General features: G+C 56.4%; 1 protein-coding gene across 9 annotated transcripts; it reads left to right on the top strand.

Annotated features, from left to right (window-relative positions):
• The first annotated feature begins 403 nt into the window (after positions 1-403).
• FBXL19 (F-box and leucine rich repeat protein 19) lies at positions 404-22,229 on the top strand. Of its 9 annotated transcripts, none has more exons than XM_045993127.1 (12): positions 1,683-2,955; positions 3,157-3,267; positions 4,253-4,453; positions 5,863-6,006; positions 6,110-6,196; positions 6,275-6,508; positions 7,012-7,173; positions 8,266-8,777; positions 15,333-15,496; positions 15,582-15,743; positions 20,169-20,387; positions 20,490-22,229. In XM_045993127.1, exons 2-12 carry the CDS (start codon positions 3,232-3,234, stop codon positions 20,666-20,668), a joined length of 2,100 nt encoding a protein of 699 aa, XP_045849083.1. In that variant the 5' UTR covers positions 1,683-2,955; positions 3,157-3,231; the 3' UTR covers positions 20,669-22,229. The 9 variants fall into 9 exon arrangements, with proteins under 9 accessions (XP_045849088.1, XP_045849082.1, XP_045849089.1 ...); XM_045993129.1 differs by having other exon boundaries at positions 1,684-2,955; positions 6,290-6,508; XM_045993132.1 differs by lacking the exons at positions 1,683-2,955; positions 3,157-3,267 and adding an exon at positions 404-539.

Raw genomic sequence — 22,229 nt, 5'->3', positions numbered from 1 at the left:
AAACACAGGAGAGGAGAGCAGGAGGGCTGCCTTGGGGTCAGAAGTGAGTAGTTTTCCAGGCAGAGGAGGAAGATCAAGAAGGCAGGTGAGAAAGGCACAAAGGTGGGAAGCAGTCGCATTTGCTTTGGCAGCGGAGATGTCTAGAAGGATACCTCCAAGGTTGGTTGGCGATGAGGCTGGCAGTAAGCACAACCTACAACTTAAAGGCTGAGGAATCTGGCCAGTTTGCAGGACCTCAGTCAAATGGAGAATGGGCGCCCCCTGGGAGCAGTGCTCGGTAGTGGACGCTGGAGGACTCAGATGAGGGGGCGGGGGGTGTGGGTGGAGGAGGGGGTGAGGCTCAAGATGGGGGCAGACTGCCGGCCACAGTTTTCTTCTCACAGGAGCTAATCCCTTCCGGCACGATGGATTCCTGGGATCCCAGAAGAGCTGGGCAGGAAGGGACCTCGAAAAAGGAACTACCAACACGTGCCCCGTGTCAGGCCCTGAGCTGGGCACTTTCGTGAACATCGTCCTAACACACCTAACTCTTCTTGGTGGTAGGTATCATTATCCCCATTTTTCAGATGAGAAAACTGAGGTTTAGTGACTTCCCAAGGAGGGGCGGGGATTTTGTATGACTTCAGAGCCTCTTCCCTGGAGTCCTCACCACCGGGAGGATACCGATACTGATTCCTTGAGGTTTGGGGGAATAAGCATTGGGTGTGAGGCGCCCAGGCTTTCCGAGGGACAACAGCGTGATGGTACTTTCGGCGAGAACCACGCCTCCCTTGTCGCGACAATACTGTTTACTGCTGTTTTCCTTTAAGAGCCTTACCCTCAAGGACCCTTAAGAGTCCTTGCCACACGCGGGGGCGGACATTATATATTCCTTAGATCTCCCGCACGTCTTTCTCCCTCACCCGCATTGAGCCCCACTGGTGACAGAAATTCTCCCCCTCCCCTACCGAGTCGAAGGCGTGGGACTACAATTCCCGGCAGGTCTTTCGGAAAGAGGCGGTGGGGAGAGGAGGAAAGACACCCTCGCTTTCGGTAGGCTAGCAATTTGGCGTGTCCGCCGTGATGCACATTTCAACAGCCCACGTCCTTTCTCTGCAGAGCTTAGGAAGGGACTACGTCCCCCAGCAGGCATTGCCGCAGAGAGCAAGTGATGGTCCGCCATCATCATTGTAGTCCTTTCCCGCGTTCTTACAAGAGAACAACCCTAGTGCATGGACTACAAATCCCAAGCCGCCGTCTCCCCTTCCCTTCGGCCGCCATCTTTGCTGGTTGTCCCCGCCCCTTTTCCCTTCCATTGTCTCCACCGAAGATAATAGAGCGGACCTGAGAAGACTGCAACTTCCGTCAGGCTCTGCGCCACCGGGAGGGGGATTTGATGTTACAGGCGGGCGAGGTGCCCAAGGTGGTAGAATGAGGCGACGGGGAGAGGCCAGGTAGCCTGCCATCTTTATGGTAGTCTCCTTATTCTCGTGGTTCCGCCATTCTTAAGGCACACTAGAAGGCCAGAAGACTACTATTCCCATCGCACCTCATAAGACCGACTACTAGTCAGGTGTACACCCCTCTTCCGCCATCTTGCTTGTAGTCCTCGTTCCTTTTCACCTTTCCATTGTTCCTGACGAGTAGAAATGGCAGCGGGAAGGCAGCAGATGGACTGCGACTCCCGTCAGGTACCACACACGCGGAGGGTTGTGGACAGGAGGGCGTGTGAGTGCCTGGGAAAGAGGTTGGGTCGGGGGAGAAGGCCATCTTGTTTGTAGTCATCGTTCCCGCTCCTTCTCTATCCTCTGCAACGGGGAGCCTCGGGGCAACCGGACTATAACTCCCGGCATCCTCGGCTCCTGGCTAGGCACGCCCTCCGCCATCTTGTTTGTAGTCCCCGCTGGCCCCAGCATCCCATTGTTCCCACGGTATCACAGGCGTCCGCAGGACTACGATTTCCGTCGTGCTCTGCGCGTGTTCGTCCTGGAAAGTGGAGGTGGTGGGGAAAGGAGGGGGCAGGGGGCGGGGTTCCTCTGGGAGAAGGAGGGAGTAAAGAGGAGGAGGAGGAGGGAAGGAGGAGGGAGGGGTGGGGGAAGAGAGGAGGAAGGAGGAAGGAGCTCAGGAGGGATGAGAGAGGCGGCCAGGGCCCCGGGCCGAAGCAGCGCGGGGCTGGGGGACCAGGGGGGCTGAGGCACCCCAATTGCCCCCTCCCCCTTTCCCTGCCCCCTTCCATCCTTTCCTTCCATCCTCCGCCTTGAGGAAGGGGATTTATTCAAATTTTATTTAAATCCCTATCTCTGGAGGGTCGCGCGCTGGGGGGAGGGGGGAGAGGGCGGGGGCGCGCGCAGGCTGGGGGGGCGGGGCCGGAGCAGCTTCCTTCACCCCCCTCCACTCGCCCGGTGGCCCTAGGGCAGGGGGCCGCAGTCTAGGGGCGGGCCCAGGGGAGGGGGGCAGGTTACAGGGACCCCCCCCTCCCCGGGAACCGGCGGTGGGCGGGGCTTGAACCCCGGAAACGGTGGGGGGCCCAGGCCTGGCCCTGGACCCCTGGGCAGTGGGGGCCGGGAAGGGGCCAGTTAAAGGGCCGGGGGCGCTGGGGAGAGGCGGGGTGGGGGGAGGGGAGCTGTGACTCGGACCCCGGACTGAGTGGGGCCCGGGCAGAAGCTGAGCACCCTGCGCCCGAGGAGCCCCCGTTGGCCTGGGGGGGCTGAGGGACTGAGCCCCCCAGAGCAGGACCTCCCCCTGGAAGGGCCGCGCCGCAGCCCGTGGGAGGGCCTCGCCCCCGGCGCCCCCCATCTCCACTCGCCGCCGTCCCGGCCTCCGCCGGAGGGAGGGGCCGAGCGCCCTCGGGGGGCCGTGGACCCCGGCGTTCTGAGCGTTCCGCGCCCCGCGCCGCCCGGCCCCCCCGCCGCCGATGGCCGCCGACCCGCCGGGAGCTGCCGAGAAGGGAGAGATGGCTCCCGGGACACGTGTGAGGTGGGTTCATGCGGCTCCTCCTCACCCCCAGACCTGGGCAGCTCCCACTCCCATTCATCCTCAGCCCGGCCTCTCTCTACCTTCCCCGCCCCCAGCCTCGCCCTCTCTTTGCTCCAAACTCCTCATGCCCAGCCCTCCTTCCTGTTACCTCTCAACCCTGGGGAACTGGCCTTCCTTCCTAGACCCTGCTTCCCCTTGCAGACCCCCATCCCCGCCTGCAGTCGCCGCCCTCCAGGCCCCTCTCCTGGAGCGCTGGAGGGCCCCTTCCCCCCATGGATGGGTCTGGAAGTCCCTGGAAAGAGGGAAGCTAGGGTAAGACTCTAGCCACGAAGAGACCCCTCCAGGCCTGCTGAGTCTGTATGGGATCTTGGAGGATCTGGTTTCCAAGGGAAGGGGAACCCAAGGGATTCTAGACAATTAGGGATGGAAAGTAGCCTGGGAAGCTTGGGGGTGGGGGAGAAGACATGTAGGATTGAGCCCATCCTGAGTTCTGTGGAGATGTCAGGGTGGATTCTAGAATCCCAGGGAATCTGAGAGATTGCCTAGACTGACCTGAGAGATCCAAGAGAAGGGTGTCTTGGGGCAGAGGGAGCTTTGTTGGGGGAGCAGAACAGTTGAGATGTTGGGCTGAGGAGGGCCTCTGAGGCAGCATGGGGAGGAGGGTGTCTCAGAGCCTTGAGGATGGGGGAGGGCAAGCATCCTATTGGATCTGTTGACAATGTATAGGTTTTGGGGGAAGAGAGATTGGGTGGCAGCTGTGTGTGAGAGAGAAAGAGGGAGGAAGAAAGGTCTAGAGCTTCTACCCAGGAATTTGTGGGTATCTTGGAGGTAAGTGTGGGGGATTTTAGGTTGGGGAATGCTTGGGGTGTAGTACATTTGGATACCGGGGGAAGAGTTGGGGTCTCTCTGAGTAACTCCACAAACAAGGAACCCTGGCTTTCCAAGGAGCTTTGGTGTGGAGGTGTCAGAGCCGAGGCCGAAGTCCCTTCCTCCTCCCCTGGGTAGCCAAGGGGGTGCTGAGGAAGTGTTAGAGGAAAGAGGAGTGAGGTCAGGAAGCCAGTTCTCAGGCTCCCAAAGGAGCCAGGTGAGCTCTTTGGAGAGAGGCCTTGAGTAGAGGGAGTGGTGCCCCTCGACCCCCACCCCAGGAGGGACAATCTCCTTGTTCCTTGTCTCCCACACCCCGGGATAGGGGTAGGAGAGCAAGCTCCAGCTGCCTAGGAATGGGGGGAGCTGCCGCAAGTGTCCTAGGCCAGGGCCTCCGTGGGCCCACCTGACCCTGTGTCCCATTCACCCACAGCCCTCGGCGTTGCTGACGCCCCCAATGTCGTCGAGCAGCCGGGGGCCGGGGGCCGGAGCGCGCCGACGCCGAACCCGCTGCCGCCGCTGCCGGGCCTGTGTGCGAACTGAGTGCGGGGACTGCCACTTCTGCCGAGACATGAAGAAGTTCGGGGGGCCCGGGCGCATGAAGCAGTCGTGCCTGCTCCGGCAGTGCACTGCCGTGAGTTCTGTCCCTGGTGCCCCCGATACCCCTGGGGACCATGGGTGCCCTTCCCCTGCTGGCCCAGGTGCCTTCCTGGGCTGGCTGCTTCCTAGCACTCGCTGTAGAGTTCCTGTTCGTTCACACAGTCATACGCTGTTTTGTTCGGATGTCCAGCAGGCCCGTTTTTGTCTCCAGTTCCAAGCAGGGGGCAATGTTAGCGCCCAGAAGAATCTAATCTAATCTGCTTACCTTCATGTTTTTCCCGGCTTCAAAGGCACAGACCCAGAGAGACCTCAGCCCCTCTTGTACCCCTCCCTAGAGGAATATGTGCCCAGGGGCCCACTTCCAGAGCTGGCCCAACTGAATAGGTCTTAGCCTTCTCTGGCTTCTTCCTCACCTGCCAGAGTGGTCTCGGATTTGAGGCTAGGCTTACCCTTTGTGTGACCTTGAACAAACACTTTGAACCTCGAAGTACCTTTTCAGTGAAACATTTCCTTTGCTGAGTCGTAAAGATGAAGCAGTAGCAGGGATGTGAGTGTGCCAGCCCAGCACACAGTAGGTATCAGAGAACATGAGTTTCTTCCATTGAGCTCCCCAGAGCTCCAGGATGTGGCCCTTCTCAGGCAGCCTTTTCCATCCGTCTCCTTCTGGAGGACCACCACCTCCTTTTCCCTCCAGCCCCTCTGCTGCCTCTTTGCCCTAGAGCCCCCGCCCCTTTCTTTGTCCCCCAGCCATTGCCTTGCTTTTCCTCTTCCTCCTTTCCCTACCTCCTTTTTCCTTGGGCCTGTCTCCCAACCTTCAGCATCCCTCAGATGACTCCGTATTACCCTGCCCCCCACCCAAAGTCAAGTTTTCTGAGGGCTGGTCCCTCTCAGGACCAGCCAGCTGCCTTTGCGTTCTTGCCAAAACCTGATTGATTGTAGGGTCCAGAGCAACACTTGGGCTGCCCATTGTGCAAACTCCGAATCATCCCAAGCTGCAGCCACAGCCCCCCGCTGCTTTCTCTTTCAACAGTATGGTCCTATTTGCTATGGTTTCTGTCCTTTCCCCAAAGCCAGCAAGAGTTTCAGGGTCACACACACAGACCCTGACTCCAGCTGCAACATTTGCAACCGTGGTAACAACTATGTATCCAGTGCTTCCCTGAGTGATCTCATTCTTCCAAAGGTCCTGCAAAGGAAGAATGTCTAGCCCCATTTTACGGATGGAGACATGAGACGTGAGGATGTTAAATCACTTGCTCAAGGTCATACTGTCAAAAGGGAACAAATTCAAGATTTGGATCTTTCCAAACCTTGGAACCTCAAGGTTCCAAGAAAGAAGAACCTTTGGAACCTCATCCAGCAGCTGGCCAGGCTCCCCAGAGGGAAGGGTCTTCCCCCTGTCACTTGCTTTCTGGGTTCCTAATACTCCCTCTTCCCCAACAGCCCGTGCTCCCACACACAGCTGTGTGCCTCTTGTGTGGGGAGGCTGGGAAGGAGGACACAGTAGAGGGAGAGGAAGAAAAATTTGGTTTGAGCCTCATGGAGTGTACAATCTGCAATGAGATCGTCCACCCTGGCTGCCTGAAGGTGATGGCCCTGGGGGCCCTGGAGTCTGAAGGTGATGGCCCTGGGGAGCGCTGCCTCTGGGTTTCCTGGCACGCTACATCCACTCCCTACCCTCTGCCTACAGATGGGGAAGGCTGAGGGTGTCATCAATGCGGAGATCCCTAACTGCTGGGAGTGCCCTCGATGCACCCAGGAAGGCCGGACCAGCAAGGTAGGGGTAGGGGCTGGGCTGGGTGCTGGGTTCTGCACAGACAGTGGGTTGGGGAGCTGGAGAGAACCTCAACCCTAGCTTCCATCTCCCCAGGATTCAGGTGAGGGACCAGGCCGCCGCAGGGCTGACAACGGCGAGGAGGGCGCCAGCCTGGGGAGTGGATGGAAGCTGACGGAGGAGCCGCCGCTTCCACCACCCCCACCCAGGCGCAAGGGCCCCTTACCTGCTGGGCCCCCCCCAGAGGACGTGCCTGGGCCCCCCAAAAGAAAGGAGAGGGAGGCAGGGAATGAGCCCCCCACCCCAAGGAAAAAGGTGAGCCAGGGAGCATGCTCATTAGGTCCAGCCCAAGGGATTCTGGGATTGGTAGTCTAGTTCCTTTTTTGGGAGGGTAGGCCTGGGAGGCTGCGCGCTGGGTTCCCTAAGGGGTTGTTGGGGGATGTAGTTCAGGAAATTTGGGGAGGGTGGAGCATGTTCGGTGGGGAGGAGAGGTGCAGGTGAGGGGCAGCTTGCACTGGGCAGGGAAGCTTTGGGAGCCCTGGGTGCTTCAAGTAGGAGGGAGAGAGCATGCTCAAATTAGCTGCTACAGAGGTGGAAGGAGGGGCTGGGAAGGGCCTGAGGGGGAAGAAAGAGAAGAGGAGAGCATGCTCAGTGAGCCAAGACACTGGTTGGGAAGGTGAGCATGCTCAGAGTTCTTCCTGAGATGGGGGCTTCTGGGATTTGTAGTCTTAAGAAATGAACACGAATCTTAGTTTTGTGTACAGTGAGGGACTAATGGGGTCTCGCCCTTTCCCCATATTTCCTTCTTGCTCTGGTAGGTGAAAGGAGGCCGAGAGAGGCACCTGAAGAAGGTGGGTGGAGACGCCTGCCTCCTCCGAGGATCGGACCCAGGCGGCCCTGGCCTTCTGCCCCCCAGGGTTCTGAATCCAAGCCAGGCTTTCTCGTCCTGCCACCCTGGGCTCCCTCCCGAGAACTGGGAGGTGTGCCGGGGACCTCCTCCCTCCCCCTCCCACCTTTCCTTGCCCCACCCTCCACCCTAGAGAAGGAGATCTGTCCCTTCCTGCTCACCTTGTCCTGCCCCTGCCCCATTTGGCCACAATGGGCATCTGGACCCCTAGGAAGAGTGGAGGGGGAAGAGGTGGGTTGGGGCCAGGCCACAGGACTTTCCAGGAACCCTTGGGGTGTCATCTGACCCATCTGCGTCATCTTTCCAAACCTTAAAGGGAAAAGAACTGAGTTCAAATCCCTGCCCACTGATACCCTGTGTGGTCTTGGCAACTTGTCAGCTGCTCTGAGTCTCGGTTCCTCACCTGTGAAGGAGAGAATACTACCTACCTTATCCACCCATCCCACAGAACTGTTTACATCTAATGAAAGTAAATGAGATTTGTGAACTGTGAAATGTACTTAGATGTGAGGAAGATAAGGCCCAGAGAGGTTAAAAGACTTGCCCAAGATCACACAGCAAAGCTAGAAGTCAGATGCCCTTTGCACTGACACATGAATGCAAGGGTCTGCCTGATTGTGTTCAAATCCTGCTTCTGCCATTTGTCAGTTTGTAACCTTGGGCAAGTCACTTCGTCTCTCTGAGCCTGTTTTCGAGTGTAAGAAAAGTGGCCCAGATTACCACTCCATTGGAGCGCTGTGAGGATGTGAGTCCATGAGCATGAGGTGCTCTTGTCACTCATATCGCTGACTGTCAGACACTCAGAATTATCTAGTCCAGCATTCCGTGTTATGGATGACGAGGCCGAGGCTTCCCAAGGTCACACAGAGAGTTGATAGCAGAGCTGAAGCTCAAAATGACATCTCTAACCGTTCTCCATATTTCACAGCCTTTGAAAACTCTTAAGCTATCGAAACCCAGAAGGTTTCTAATTCTTTGAATCAGTACCTTCACATGACAGATGAGGGACGCGACATGGCTGAGGCCTCACACCGTTCAGGGGCAGAGTCAGGGCTGGAACTCAGGACTGCCTCTTGGGCTGCTCCTCCCCTGCTCACTCCTCCGGGCAGGGGGGTGGAACAGTGCGCGTCAGACCCTAGAACAGCCTCCCCCCATCTCCTTGCAGAAACCAAAGCCGCCTTTGGCCTCTGCCGAGGGCCCGGCCGTGCCGTCCCCATCACCGCAGAGGGAGAAGCTCGAGCGTTTCAAGCGTATGTGCCAGCTGCTGGAGCGGGTGCCCGACACCTCCTCGTCCTCCTCGGACTCGGATTCCGACTCGGACTCTTCGGGCACATCGCTGAGTGAGGATGAGGCCCCTGGCGAGGCCCGGAATGGGCGGCGGCCAGCCCGGGGCAGTTCGGGCGAGAAGGAGAACCGTGGGGGGCGGCGGGCTGTGCGCCCTGGCAGTGGGGGGCCCCTCCTCAGCTGGCCCCTGGGCCCCGCCCCGCCGCCCCGGCCCCCACAGCTGGAGAGGCACGTGGTACGGCCTCCACCTCGAAGCCCTGAGCCCGACACGCTGCCTTTGGCCGCTGGATCCGACCACCCCCTGCCCCGCGCCGCCTGGCTTCGTGTCTTCCAGCACCTCGGGCCCCGAGAGCTATGCGTTTGCATGCGAGTCTGCAGGACTTGGAGCCGCTGGTGAGTGGCCTGGAAGGGCCTGGGTTCTCACTTGCTGTAGGACCTGCAGCGGCAGGTCATGACCTCTCTGGGTCCTGATCTTACTTCGCTCCTACTCTCGTGTGGTGTATGCGTTCTAGTCTGATGCTTCCCCATCTGCTGCGCGCAAGCTCCTTTGCATTGCTCGAGCTCATTTAACTCTCAGAACAACTTTGTGAGGATAGGTCCTATTCCCTTTCACAGAAGCTGAGGTCAAGCTTGTGGAGAGGAGGTAGTGGAACCAGGAATTTGAACCCACGCCCCATGGCTCCAGAATATTTCCTCCTAAGAATTGTCATTTATGAGTTTTCCTGGGGCAAGCGTAGTGCTCGGTGCTGTCGTACATCACCCGATTTGCTTTGCACAGTCCTTTTGCTGAGGACAGTTTCACTGGAGGTTCCATTTACACGTAACTGAGATGGCCCTGCCCTCTCAGGGGCAGCCACATTTTAGGCTCCTGACTCCTCTTGCTCCTTCTTTGTGCCCCAGAGCCGCTCCCCACTCCCTCTGCCTATCGTCCCCCCATCTCCCCACTGCTTCTGCACCTGGTTTGTTCAGAAACGTCAGTCATCCTCCCAAGCCCCTGGTCTTCCTCTTCGATCCTGCCCCCGACAAAATCCTCGCCCGGTCCCATGAGACTACCACAGCATGCTCTTCCCCTCACAGAGCACACGGAGGCCCTACACACACCGGCGAGCCCTCACTCGTTTCTTCATACTCGTGTTCACAGCGCTTGTTAGAGCGCGGTGGATACTGTGTCTGTTTTATCTGAGTGTTCCCAGCGTGGGACAAGGGCAGTGGAGGCGCCCAAGAAGTATTTCATTAAATGAGTACATTCAGGCTGTTTCCCAGGCCCTTACTGTGGAGGAGGCACCCTGGCGGGACTTTGCAAATTGGGGGCTAATGTGTTCCTTGTAATCGCAGCCGTGGGGGAGAAAGAGGGACACCTGAAGTAACGGTGCAAGCGGCTCTGGAGGCAGACTGCCTGTGGTTGACTCTTACTCTTCCCCTGAAAAGCTGACGGCCGCTGGGCTAATTTCTTAACTTCTGTGTGCCTCAGTTTCTTCTTCACCTGTTAAGCCCGGAGAAGCGAAGTGTTTACTTCATAGCATCTTTGTGAGCTAACGTACACAGAGAACCGAGGACAGTACCCAGAAAGTAGAAACTACTTAGTGCCCTAGCTGTCCCCAGTATCATTCCCTCAGTTGCAAACACTGACTGAAAGCACAGACTTTACATCCTCAGACTTTGGGCCTCGACCAGCTGCCAGTCCGCCTGCAGCATAGAAGCTAAGAGAACAACTGCCCGGGACAGCCACCCCGCATGTGTAGTGACTGGCGATATGTTTGCCGAGGCCTCTCCAAGGCCTGCTCTGTGCTTGGCAGGTGGGATCCAGGACTGAAGAGGACTTAGTTTCTCGAACCTCAGGGAGAGGCTTGTGACTGGAAGTGGACGAAGCAGTGGACCGGAGACGGCACAGAGATTTCCAGCTTGGGCCCTGGAGTCTGGCACCCATGGGTGTCATCCTCTGTGCCTCCTGTCCTGCCTGAGTGGCCAGCAGTGGGCGGACAGCTTTCCCTTTCAAGGCCTGTTTTCTCACCTGTAGTCTAGGCTTCATACTCCTACCCTGTGGGGAGTAAATAAAATGGTTCTTACAAAGCACTTAGCACAGTACCTGGAAGGTGCTAAACACTCAGTAAAATGGTGGGTTTTGATAAGGTTGAGTGTAGGGTAGAGCAGGTACAGTGGGACCCATCGGGAGGCTCGTCAGCTATAGGCACAGAAGTAGGGACAGGATGGATAGAGAGGAGGGACTTGGGCTGAGAATTTCTTAAAAGAAGAGCAGTTTGTGTTGAGTGACTAAATGGCTGCTAGAGAGAGCACGAGAGCACCAGCGCGATGACTCTTTGGCTGAGTGTCCGGCCCACGAGCCTGGGTGGGCAGCAGTGCCATTCCCCAAGCTTGGGAGTACCAGAGGACAAGCAGGTTCTGGGAAAGGGAAGCGCTCAGATTGGACACGTTTGGTCCGAAAGGCTTGGGGGCTAGTCAGTAGCTAGCAGGACAGCAGGTGGATGTGCAGATCTGATGCTGGAAAGATCCAAGTTTGGAAGTTTTCCCCCTAGGTAGCAGCTTCCAGAAAGAGGGCAGAAGACAGAATGTCAGTGTCTATGAGCTAGAGAAAGAGCAGCCAGAGACATGAAGGAGATGGCAGAAGTGTCCCGCAGGAGAGAGATTGAGGAAAGAGTGAATGATAAAGTGTGGGATGTTGGCGAGAGATTGTGGGAGACCAAGGACCAGAGGTGGCAGTTGGATTTGTTACACGAGGCCCTGGTGTCCTTGGCTGTGCTACGTGGGAGTAGGGGACCAAAGCCATGTCACGTGGGGTTGAGGACATCTGCTCCAAGGCAGGGACTTGATCTGTTCTTTGCTATGTCCCTAGTTTCTAAGATGGTGCCTGGCATACAGGAGGTTGTAAGACAATACTGGTTGGATGGATGGATGGATGGACGGAAGTGAGGAAATCAGGATGGTGTGTGGAAAGAGCCAGTGAGGGTGGAGGCAGAGAGAAATTTGTAGGTGGGAGAGCAGGAAGTTGCAGGCTTTCCTGTCTGGTGGCTTTTATCTCCTCTTGGAACTGGGAGGCAAAGTGAATGTACCAAGAGTGAGGGGAGGAGGTAGGCAGAGGAAGCATGGCAGAGTTCTTGAGGCTCAGAAAAGAGGGTTGGAAGTTTGGAAGACAGGAAGAGAGGGTGGCAAGGAAGGGACGGTACCCCAAAGTCAAGGCCAGTTGGGGCTTGGAAGGCGTGGAGATGGGCGGGTATGAGGACAGCGGTGGCATCAGGGAGGACAGAGAGCTGAGAGTAAAGAACCAGCTTGGGCTGGAGTCCAGAAGGCTGCGAGCTCCTGGCAGACATCAGCTGGGCGGGTGCATCTGCATCCCCAAGGCACCCCTGCAAGGTTTAGGATCAGAACTTCAGGTTCAGGAGGTGGGCTTAATAGGGGGCTGACTCAGTCGGCGTGGCTGGAGTCTAGGGAAAAGTGAACTGGGTTAGGGAACTCGGACATCACGCCCTAAGGCCCCTGAGTGAGGGTAGGCGGTGCCTCCTAACAGTTCTTCCTGCCCCTCACCTTTGTGTCATTCCACAGCTTAGAAAGGACCCATCCATGGTTCCCTGCTGCCCTCACACTGAATTCCCACAGCCCTGCTGGACATTTAAACACATATAGTACCTCAGCGACTGCACTAAATGACAGTCCCGCCTGGCATTGCGACCTCTCTTGCCACAGCGTGCCCACCCCGGGCCCCTTCTGCAGTCTTCCCCCCGGCCCTCAGACCCAGCTCAGGCTCAGTCCAGAGCAGCTTGGGTTAAAGTGTGGCTCCGCCGCCACTTAGTAGCTGTGGGACCTCGAACAAGTGTCTGAGCCTCTCTGGGCCTCATTTTCCGTAACTCTAAAAAGGAGGTTGTAATAACAGTATTTACCTCCTAGGGCTGTTGTGAGGTTAACTGCCTGAGGCACAGACTACTTCCTGGCCCATAGAAAACCCTTGAAAAACACTAGATTTTTTTTTTTTTCAAAGATTTCATTTATTTATTTGACAGAGAGAGAGATCACAAGTTGGCAGGGAGGCAGGCAGAGAGAGAGAGAGGGAAGCAGTCTCCCCGCCAAGCAGAGAGCCCGATGTGGGGCTCAATCCCAGGAACCTGAGATCATGACCTGAACTGAAGGCAGAGGCCTAACCCACTGAGCCACCCAGGCACCTCAACACTAGATCTTAATCCCGTGGTCATCCCCACCTTCCTCCAAAGGTTCCTTGCTGGGGCACCTGGGTGGCTCAGTTGGTTGAGCGTCTGCCTTGGGCTCAGGTCATGATTCCCAGGGTCCTGGGATCAAGCCCCATGTTGGGGCTCCCTGCTCAGCAGGGAGTGTGCTCCTCCCTCTGCCTCTGCCCACCCCTACTTGTGCTCCCCCGCCTCAAATAAATAAATAAAATCTTTTTTTTTTTTTTAAGATTTTATTTATTTATTTGACAGAGAGAGAGATCACAAGTAGGCAGAGAGGCAGGCAGAGAGAGAGGAGGAAGCAGGCTCCCCGTGGAGCAGAGAGCCTGATGCGGGGCTCGATCCCAGGACCCTGAGATCATGACCTGAGCCGAAGGCAGCGGCTTAATCCACTGAGCCACCCAGGCGCCCAAATAAATAAAATCTTAAAATAAGTTGCACCAAATGTTCCTTACCCTTTGTTCCTGCTGCTTGAGTTTCTCAGAATGCTCCCGTGTTCTCTCTGTGCCCTAGGCCTGTTGCTGGCTCTTTCCCATCTGGAGCATACACTCTCTGCCCTCCCCTTATTGTCTCCCTGGGAGGCTCCCTGTCCAGCCCTTTCGTTGACTCTTCACTATATCCCTTGCTGCTTCAGTTACTGTGGATGGGCTGTGTTTCCCCCATTTCCTGACAGCCCAGTGGAGGTGGTCACTTAGGATCTGTCGGGCCCTGAGTGATCACGGGCTGCCCCTTTGAGGTTTAAACCCAGGGTCCTGGTCATTCAGGGGCAAAGGGACCAATTATTTCAAGCCAAGAAAAGTCACAGGAGACTTCCTGGGAGAGGAGACACTGGGACTGAGTGTTGAAAGCTCTGGGTTGTTTGGCATTTTGGGCAGAAGCACGACAGGGGCCCATATATGTGGGCACCAGGCAGCGTTGTCTGTCTCGGCTGGCAGGTGGTTCTGTGTGCCTGTTGTGAAGTATGTTATGGGCCTGTGTGTGCCCCCGGGGGGAAAGCGCTCCCTCTCTAGCCATGGAAGATCCAGAAGGGCTTCGGGGTGACCGTGGCAGTGGAGCTGAGACTCCAGACTGGGTTGGAGTGGGCAGGATTTCACCAAGTGGCTAGAGACAAGGGGCAGAAGCTGGGTTGCGGGTAGGCAGGGTGTTTTCCTTTTCTGTTTAATAGTCAGAGTGCTTTACAAGTGGAGAAGTGGAGTTGTTGGGATTGAAGCCTTAGTGTCTGTGCCCCCCAGTAATCCCCTAAAATGTCAAACGGGAGAATGCCTGGCAGTCTCAAGTGGCACAAAACCATGGCTTAATCTTTCTGTTAGTTTTGAAAAGGAAGTCTCTCCATTGGGTGCTATTGTATCTTTAACAGTTCTCTAATACTTACCTCCCTGTTGAACAAAAATAGTCTTCAGATGGTAGCCTAAAGCCACAGCAGCACCTGCCCAGGATTTAATAGACCCGGTTAGTTTTTATTGTACAGATTTCTAAGGTTAACATTTTTATGTGAAGAAATACTGGTTTTAAGTGCAAGGAGGGGATCGACTGAATGATAAATTCATGTTCTGAAAGAAGGGGAGAGCAACTGACTACGGGCCGGGAGTTGGTAACCCCTGCTGCAGCCCAGGGCTTCTTGAAGGGAAAGCCTTCAGAATGGGGGTGGGGGGTAACGGGCGGTAAGACACAACTTCCTGGGCTTCCCCACCCCTGCTGCTTCTGACACAGTCCATCTAGCCCAGTGGGAATTTCCTGACATGCTTTTCAGAACTGGAAGGAGAGTTTTCAGACCAAGTCTCAAGGAACCTTAGTGTACCACAGAGTGTTCACAGATGACCTTGGGAGAGGTGGGGAAGGGTTCCTTGGTAAAAATAAGCTCGGGAAACCCTGCTCTGGTTCACTGCATGTTGGACCCCTCAGGGCTGTAAATCAGGAAAGCTATTTCACTTTGTGTAGGCCTTAGTTGTCTTTGGAACTTTGATTCCTGGGTGCTACCATGCCTTCCATAAACACTGAGTGGATAAATGAGAAGCTGTAGGTTGTGGGGGAGCGCTCAGTGGAAGCATCAGGGACTCCACACCAGCTTCGCACCATTCATTGGTGCAACAGATGACCCCTGGCATGGGGTTAGGTCCTGGCGCTACCAACGGGGAAAAGCCATCCAGCCCTGGAGGGCCTCCTTTCTAGTTGGAGGGATACAGTAACCGGAGACAGGAGGTAAGGGGGCTGTAAGTTGAGCCTTGGGCAGCTGGCCATCAGGATGGGGCAGATGTGGCTCAAAGGCAGAGATGAATAGAGGAGATGAGAAGTTCCCACGAGTTACCATGACTTAGCCAGGGAGAACTCCAGAAGCCCAAGGTGGGGGTGGTGGAAGCTGCTGAGGGATCCCTTTGGTGTTACATCAAATACAGTGTGTGGGGTGTTTGTGTTTTGGGCAGGCTGCTTTATAAGCTGTAAGGGCTACAAACTGCTGTGACCTCATTTGCTCTCACCGTAGCCCTGTGGGGCAGGCTGAGTCTGGATCCTTACCTTCATTTTACAAGTGGAGCCTCAGAGGCTCAGGGAGAGGAATGGACCTGCCTGGGGTCTCGCATTCGCTTAGTTATGAAACTGAGCCCCAGACCTGGTGCTCTTGGCCTGAGGCTGGGTACTTCCTGCCACCCCTGCAGTCGTGGTGGGCCAGGACAGAGTTGTGGTGGAGGAAGCCCTGAAGGAGGGAGTTTCATAGGCTCCCTAAGAGCTGAGGGCTCTGTCTCCCTCTTGTGGCTGATAGGTGCTATGACAAGCGTCTGTGGCCTCGAATGGACCTGAGCCGGAGAAAGTCACTGACCCCACCCATGCTCAGTGGTGTGGTTCGTCGCCAGCCCCGAGCGCTGGACCTCAGCTGGACAGGTGTCTCCAAGAAACAGCTCATGTGGCTTCTGAACCGTCTGCAAGGTAGGGCGGGATGGCAAGGTAGGACAGGGTGAAGAGGGAGACGGTCCTGGGATGGAGTGCCGACTTCCCAACCTTCCCTGTCCAGGCCTGCAGGAGCTGGTGCTCTCCGGCTGCTCCTGGCTCTCTGTCTCTGCCCTGGGCTCAGCCCCACTGCCGGCCCTGCGGCTCCTGGATCTCCGCTGGATTGAGGATGTTAAAGACTCCCAGCTCCGCGAGCTGCTCTTGCCTCCACCAGACACCAAACCAGGTGTGGCGTCTGTTGGCTCATTCGTAGAATGGATTGGCCAAGGGGGGATGGGGGGAGGTATGAGGCCTCCAGGGTCTCTTCTGACTCATGCTGGATGTTAGAGATTTGAAGAAAGGGCAGAACACATGAGTTTGGTGAGGAGGCCTTGCTTGGCTACCGTTCATTCCTTTACTTACCTGCTGTGCATTGGGCCCTGTGATAGGAGCCGTGAGGGAACAGGGATAAAGGGGAGGTAGGCGCTGCCTTCCAGAGGGGAGATAAGTATGTGCTGGAACATGGTATAGGACAGGAGGATGACATAAGAATTCTGGAAGAAGCCAGGGGCATGGCCGATGGCAGATGGGAGTGAAGTCACTGGGTGCGATGGCGCTCCTGGAGAGCCTCCTCCAAAGGGAGCAGCGGCAATGGCCATGAAAGAATGCAGGCCCAGGGTGGCCAGTCCCTTCCATTCGTCAAGAGGAGCCAGACACTGGATTTTCCTGTGAAATATCCTTGGTTTTAAATGGTGGCAGTTAATATAACATTCTTTTAAAATTCATACGTGGATCAGTACACATACAAGTGAGTCATAGAATTGGCCTCTGTGCCCTCTTGCCCTACAGTAAAAGGACAAGGGTTTTCCTGAGGGAGTGGAGCAGAAACAGGGAGATGGCTGGCTTGGAAGGTTGCATGGGGCTGGTGGTATCATCTCCCAAGTCACACCAGCTACCTCTTCACCCTGGGTCCAGCCCAGGTGCCCTGTCAGGTAAAGACGGCTTTTACGATTGAACATATACTCCGGCCTTGGCCCCGTGTCAGGCCTTGGAAACCTCAAACAGTCCCAGTCCCTACCCTGATAGAACCCCAGTGATGCAGGAGAGAGAGAATCAGAAGGTTAAAGGGTGATATGATTGAGGCCGTGGTTGGGTGTGGGGAGCAGTGAGAGAATCCCTCCTTGAGGCCGGCTGTTTGAACTGAGTCCTGAAGGGGACAGGGTTGTCCCAGGGAGTGAGGCAGAAATAAGCACTTCGGTAGGATCGGTGGCCTGTACTGGGAGAGGGGAGATGCTGGGAGCAGAGGCGGGTCCCATCGGAGGTGTGGGTTAGGAGGACTGAGGCCTGGGGCTTTCTTGTCTAGCCAGGAGATGGGATGCTCACAACAGCTTCTCTGGCCCCCAGTAGTCTGGTCTCCACACTGATGCCAGAGGAACCATCCAGAAGGGCAAACCTGTCCATGTCACCCCTGTGCGCTAAACTCTTCCTCATAATCCCCCAGTGCTCTTTGGATAAAGAGTACTACATTGTCGCTGAGGCCTGGCATGTTCTGGCTTCCACTGACCTATGCCATCCCCACATTTCAGCCTCTTCAGCCTCCTTGCCAAGATTCTCTCCAGCCCTCAGGCCTTTGCTTAGTCCTCTTTGTCCAGAATGCTGTATCCCCCTTTGTCTAATTAACACCTAATCATTCTTCAGGCCTCAGCATAAATGCCACTTCCTCCTAGAAGCCCTCCATGATCCCTCCCCCCCTCCCTGAGATCAGGGTTCCTTTAGAGCTTTGGGAGTAGTTCCCCCCCAGCTATGACTGTGTGGTGGTGAAGTGATTTGATGAAAACCCATTTCTTCTCCCCGAGTTCTAAGCTCTGGGAGGGCAAGGGCTGTACTCATCCTAGAGCTTTGCTTTCATAGCTCACTTTTCAGTTCCCTTCTTCCCACCCCCCCCACCCCCTTCACAGCAGCCTTGGAAGGAGGTAGGGAAGCATCTAGGATTCTTCTGGACAAGGCACCAGAGGCTCAGAGGGGTTGACTGACTGCTGCGAGTCACACAGGCAGAGCTAGAACTCCCCCGTTGCCCGCTCTTACCGGAGTCGGCCTGAGCCAGGAAGATTCGGGTGGGGATGGGGGTGAGCACTGGGAACCGTGGATTCCCCGAGGTGAGAAAGTGCCAGTTGGCAGGCACACTGACTCCAGTTCTTCCTGCCTGAACTACCTCAGGAGCTTGCAGAGATGAGCCTCCCAGGCCCTTAGGATCTTCTCTAGTGTTGGGACTCTAAACCCATCTTTCTTATCTTGGCTGCCCGGCTCTGTGCAGCATTCCTCCAGCAAAACTTAAGTTCTGCTGTTTCCTTGTTTTTGTCCCTGCTGTTCTCTGCCTGGCCTGCTCTCGCCCCACTTGTCACGTTCAGATCCTTGAAAGCCCAGCTTAAATCCTGCCACCTCAGTGAAATCCTTGCGGATGCAGAAGCCAGAAGTGACCTGTCTGTCCTCTGCTTCCCTCTGATGGCTTTTAACTGTGCTCCAAGATTAAGGGCATCTGTGGATGTATCCTTCCCAGGCTCTCAGCTCCTCAAAGGAAAAAACGAGGTGGAATTCAGTTTGCCAAGTCAGGTGCCCACAGAGATGGCCTGACAGGTGACAGAAGGGATGGGCTCGGTGATTGGAGGGAGTAACATCTTGCAACCCAGTATCCAGCTAGCCCTTTCCAGGTGCCCAGCTAGCCCAGTGGTGCCAGATCTTACGATTTTTCAAAGGTCTAGCTAAATTCCTTTATGGAATGGCTTTTTGTAGCATTCGGTATTAATGTAAGAAAAATGTCAGTGCTTTACAGATTCCGTAACACATTTGTGTAGACTAGTTTCCTGAGTTGGTGATATCTGATCCGGTTTATCTACCGGCTGGGCTGGTGCCTGGTGCCTGAGGGGCAGATTGTGCAGTGGTGTGTTTGGTCTGGCGTCCTCCGTTCAGTCATGCGACCTCCGACAGATTGTTTTAATGATTTGAGCCGCAAAGTTCTCATCTGTAAGCAGGAGTGATAATCACGCAGCTGTGGTTCTTACAGCATGATCCAGACGAGCAGCATCTCCATTACTGGAGAACCTTTCTGAAAAATAAACTCTGAGGCCTCCCTTAGGTTCCCTAACCTCTGGGTAGGTCCAGCAACAGTTTTAGGCAGTCCTCCAGGGGGCGCAGAAGAGCCCCTGGCCTAGGAACAGGCTGCCACTTGGTCCCCTTGGCTGGTACCCAGCCCACACTGAGTGCTTAATTCATGGTGGCTGGTGTACCTTAGGCACTTAGTTTAAAAAAAAAAAAAAAATAGGGGCACCTGTGTGGCTCAGTTGGTTAAGCGTCTGACTCCTGGATTTCCACTTGGTCATGATCTCAGGGTCAAGAGATGGAGCCACCCATTTGGGCTCCCTGCTTAGTGGATCCTGCTTAAGATTCTGTCTCTCCCTCTACCCCTCCCTGCTCTTCCCAAAACCCCAAATGCAGATTGTGGTAGATACACTAAAAGAAAAGCAGGCTACATGCCACATGCTTTGGGTGTAGAAATGAGGGACGTGAGTTCTTCCCCGCAGATGTGGGAAGAAGTGGTCTCTAACCTCAGAGCTAAAAGCCAAGGACACCAGCCCCACATAGGATTGAACATAGGTGTCCATGGGCAGAGTCTCAGAGCAGGGTTACCTGTGGAATTTGGCCCAGGTGTTTGGGAGTATGGGAGGGGAGTTGGGAACAGAGACAGGGATGAGCCCTTATAGGAACTGGAATGTTCTAACCAAAGAGGGGCTCTCAAGAGTTTCTAGTAGAGGAGGGATGGTGCCCCACTTTTTTTTTTTTTTTAAGATTTTATTTATTTATTTGAGAGAGAAGAGATAGAGAGAGCACAGTGAGGAGGAGAGGGAGAAGCATGCTCCCTGATGAGCCGGGAGCTGGACATAGGACTCGATCCCAGGACCCTGGGATCATGACCAGAGCCAAAGGCAGATGCTTAACCGACTGAGCCACCCAGATGCCCTATGTCCCATTTGTTTTTGAGCACAGCTCTCTTTGAATGCCAGGAAGGAGAGGAGAGACTTGACTGGGTGGGGAGGCTGGGGCAGGAGTCTAGGCAAGAGTGGTGGTGTCCCAGAGGGGTGTCTGGGGAATGGAGAGAAAGGGATCCAGCTGGTGATGTTACCAGTGGAAGGAGGGGACCCTGAGGTGGCAGTTCTATTAGAGATGGCATTTGTCAGATGAGTGAATAATACTGAGCACCGATGTCCCAATTGCTGGGGGTAGAGCAAAAACAAGACAAAAATTCTTGCCTTTGTGGAACTTACATTCTAGTGGGAGGAGAGAGAGAGAAAAAAAATAGGTCCCGTGGTGAGAAAAGGGGAAACAATAATGGCAGGGAAGGGGTAGGAGCATGTGGAATGTTACCATATCACATGGAGTAATCATGGAGGGCCTCATAGAGGAGGTGATGTGAGCAGTGGACAGATGAGATGAGGTCAGGTTGTGCAGGTGTTTGGGAGAAGAGTAAGCCATGTAGAGAACGCAGGTGGAGGCTCTGCTGTTGTAGAAGCAGGTTTAGGGGGTGGTGAGGCATAGGAGTGTGGACACAGCTGGTCTGGATGCCTGGGGGTGGGCACAGGAGTAGCCAGGGGTGCTGACCTCTTCACTGCCTGCCCAGGGCAAACGGAGAGCCGTGGGCGGCTGCAGGGGGTAGCAGAGCTGCGCCTGGCAGGCCTGGAGCTGACCGATGCCTCCCTGCGGCTCCTGCTGCGCCATGCGCCCCAGCTGAGTGCCCTGGACCTGAGCCACTGCGCCCACGTCGGGGACCCCAGCGTCCACCTCCTCACAGCCCCCACTTCCCCGCTCCGCGAGACCTTGGTGCACCTCAATCTTGCCGGTAAGCATCCTGTCTGTCCGTCCCGCTAGTGTGCTGGTCCCTGTGGCCAGTACCCCGCCCCCCAACTAACCTTCGTGGTCTCCGCTGCCACTGCCTCCCCAGGTTGCCACCGCCTCACGGACCACTGCCTCCCGCTGTTCCGCCGCTGCCCGCGCCTACGCCGCCTAGACCTGCGCTCCTGCCGCCAGCTCTCCCCTGAAGCTTGTGCCCGGCTGGCAGCCGCTGGGCCCCCTGGCCCCTTCCGCTGCCCAGAGGAGAAGCTGCTTCTCAAGGACAGCTAGTTGGGTGCCCCCCACCCTCCCCCAGGACTCATCAGGAGCCTGGACCTCGGGCCTTCATTTTATCCCTGCCAGGAGGCCAGGTTACCCACCTCATGACTTGGGATTCCTGCCCAGGGACTCGAGCCAGCCTCCCTCCCCCTCTCTACCCCCTGCACTGATATCTCTGGGGGTCTCTCCTTCCCATCCCCTCTCCCTTCCACCTGCTTCATTGTCCATCCCCTGGGGGGAGTGGGTCAGAGGTATGGGGGGGTGCTGAGCCAAAGGGATGGTGGGAGGGGGGTAAGGTGCAAGTTTGAGGGAGGGAAATGGGGAAAGGGTATCTGCACACAGGATACTGGGAGCCAGGGGGCTGGGGGAGGTGGAGGACGGGCTGGGGGAGGGGGGGCAGAAAGCAGATCACCAAGGGTTCAGGGAACAAAGACCAGATATTTGGAGTTGGGGGGTGGGGGTGGGGCCAAAAAGGGAAACCAGAGGAGCAATTGGGGATCCACGTATCAGAGATGGGGGGGACTTGGGGAACCAGGGGAAAGGCAGGGCTGAGTGAGGGGTGGGGGCAAAGAGCAGGCGTGGGGGCAGTAGTACCCCCTGGGGGGGGTCACACCCCTCTCCTTACTCCCTCCCCAGATTTCAGTTCTTTCCCCCCCCAACCTTGACTCCTTGAACGTCACTGACAATGGCAGCTATTGCGAGGAGTGGGGGCCGCGGGCCTACCCGCTGTTCAGCGTGGCCCAGGGGAGTGGTGAGGGGTACCCCAGCCCCCTACCCGCCTCCCCGCACAATACTTGAACATTCATCTGTACTGAAGTGTTACTTGAACCGGGGGAACCTCGGACCTGGGGGAGCCGGAGTGAGGGGACTGATCGGCTTGGACTGAGACTGGACTGGTGGGCACCCAGCTTGGACTGCACCACCCCCCAGGCTCTCTCTTGCTTTACTGTATTGAGCAGCTCCACCCCTCCTGACCTGAGGTGGGGGTGGGGGTGGGGTGCCAGCCCAATGACTGGGGAAGATGGGACTCCTCCAGCGTGGCTCTTCCCACTCTTTCATCGTCATGGAAACTTGTATCCCATTTGCCCAGGGAACTGCCACTCTGGTTGCCATGGAAATAGCAGCCAATGGACACCTCCCGAAGCCAGTGCTAAGGCTGGAAATGGCCCCTCTTAGTTGCCATGGGAACTTAATAACAGACTCTTGGCCCTCCCCCACCCCTCCAGGGGCGGGGGCGGGGCTTGGGGAGCCGGGGGAGGAGTTGGGGCCAGGTCCCGCCCCTCCGCCCAGGCCTCCCGGGGGAGCCGGGATGTACCATGTAGGGGAGGGGGGAATCTATCCACATACCTCAGGTAACAGGGAGGTGCGAGGGTGGGGGGAGGGACTGGGCGGACCAAAGGCCGGAGGGGAGGGGGTTCTGGGTATCGCGAAAGGCTTGAGGATGGGGCCGCTTGGGGGAGGGGGAGGAGGCAGCCTGGCGGGGGCAAGTGGAGGGGGTCCCAGCCGGGCTGGGCCCCTGGGCCCCAGGTCTGTACAATACGGTTTGCTATAAAACTCAAAATCTTCCAGCCAG

The sequence above is a fragment of the Meles meles genome, chromosome 21 (assembly GCF_922984935.1).
Source record: "Meles meles chromosome 21, mMelMel3.1 paternal haplotype, whole genome shotgun sequence".
NCBI classification, from domain to species: domain Eukaryota; kingdom Metazoa; phylum Chordata; class Mammalia; order Carnivora; family Mustelidae; genus Meles; species Meles meles.
This window is presented reverse-complemented; position numbering and strand designations above follow the sequence as displayed.

Coding starts and splice junctions, on each gene's coding strand:
- FBXL19 (XM_045993126.1), top strand. CDS start 1,629: ATGGCAGCGGGAAGGCAGCAGATGGACTGCGACTCCCGTCAG. Junction 1,671..4,252: donor TGGACTGCGACTCCCGTCAG/GTACCACACACG, acceptor ATTCACCCACAG/CCCTCGGCGTTGCTGACGCC. Junction 6,007..6,109: donor TCCACCCTGGCTGCCTGAAG/GTGATGGCCCTG, acceptor CTCTGCCTACAG/ATGGGGAAGGCTGAGGGTGT.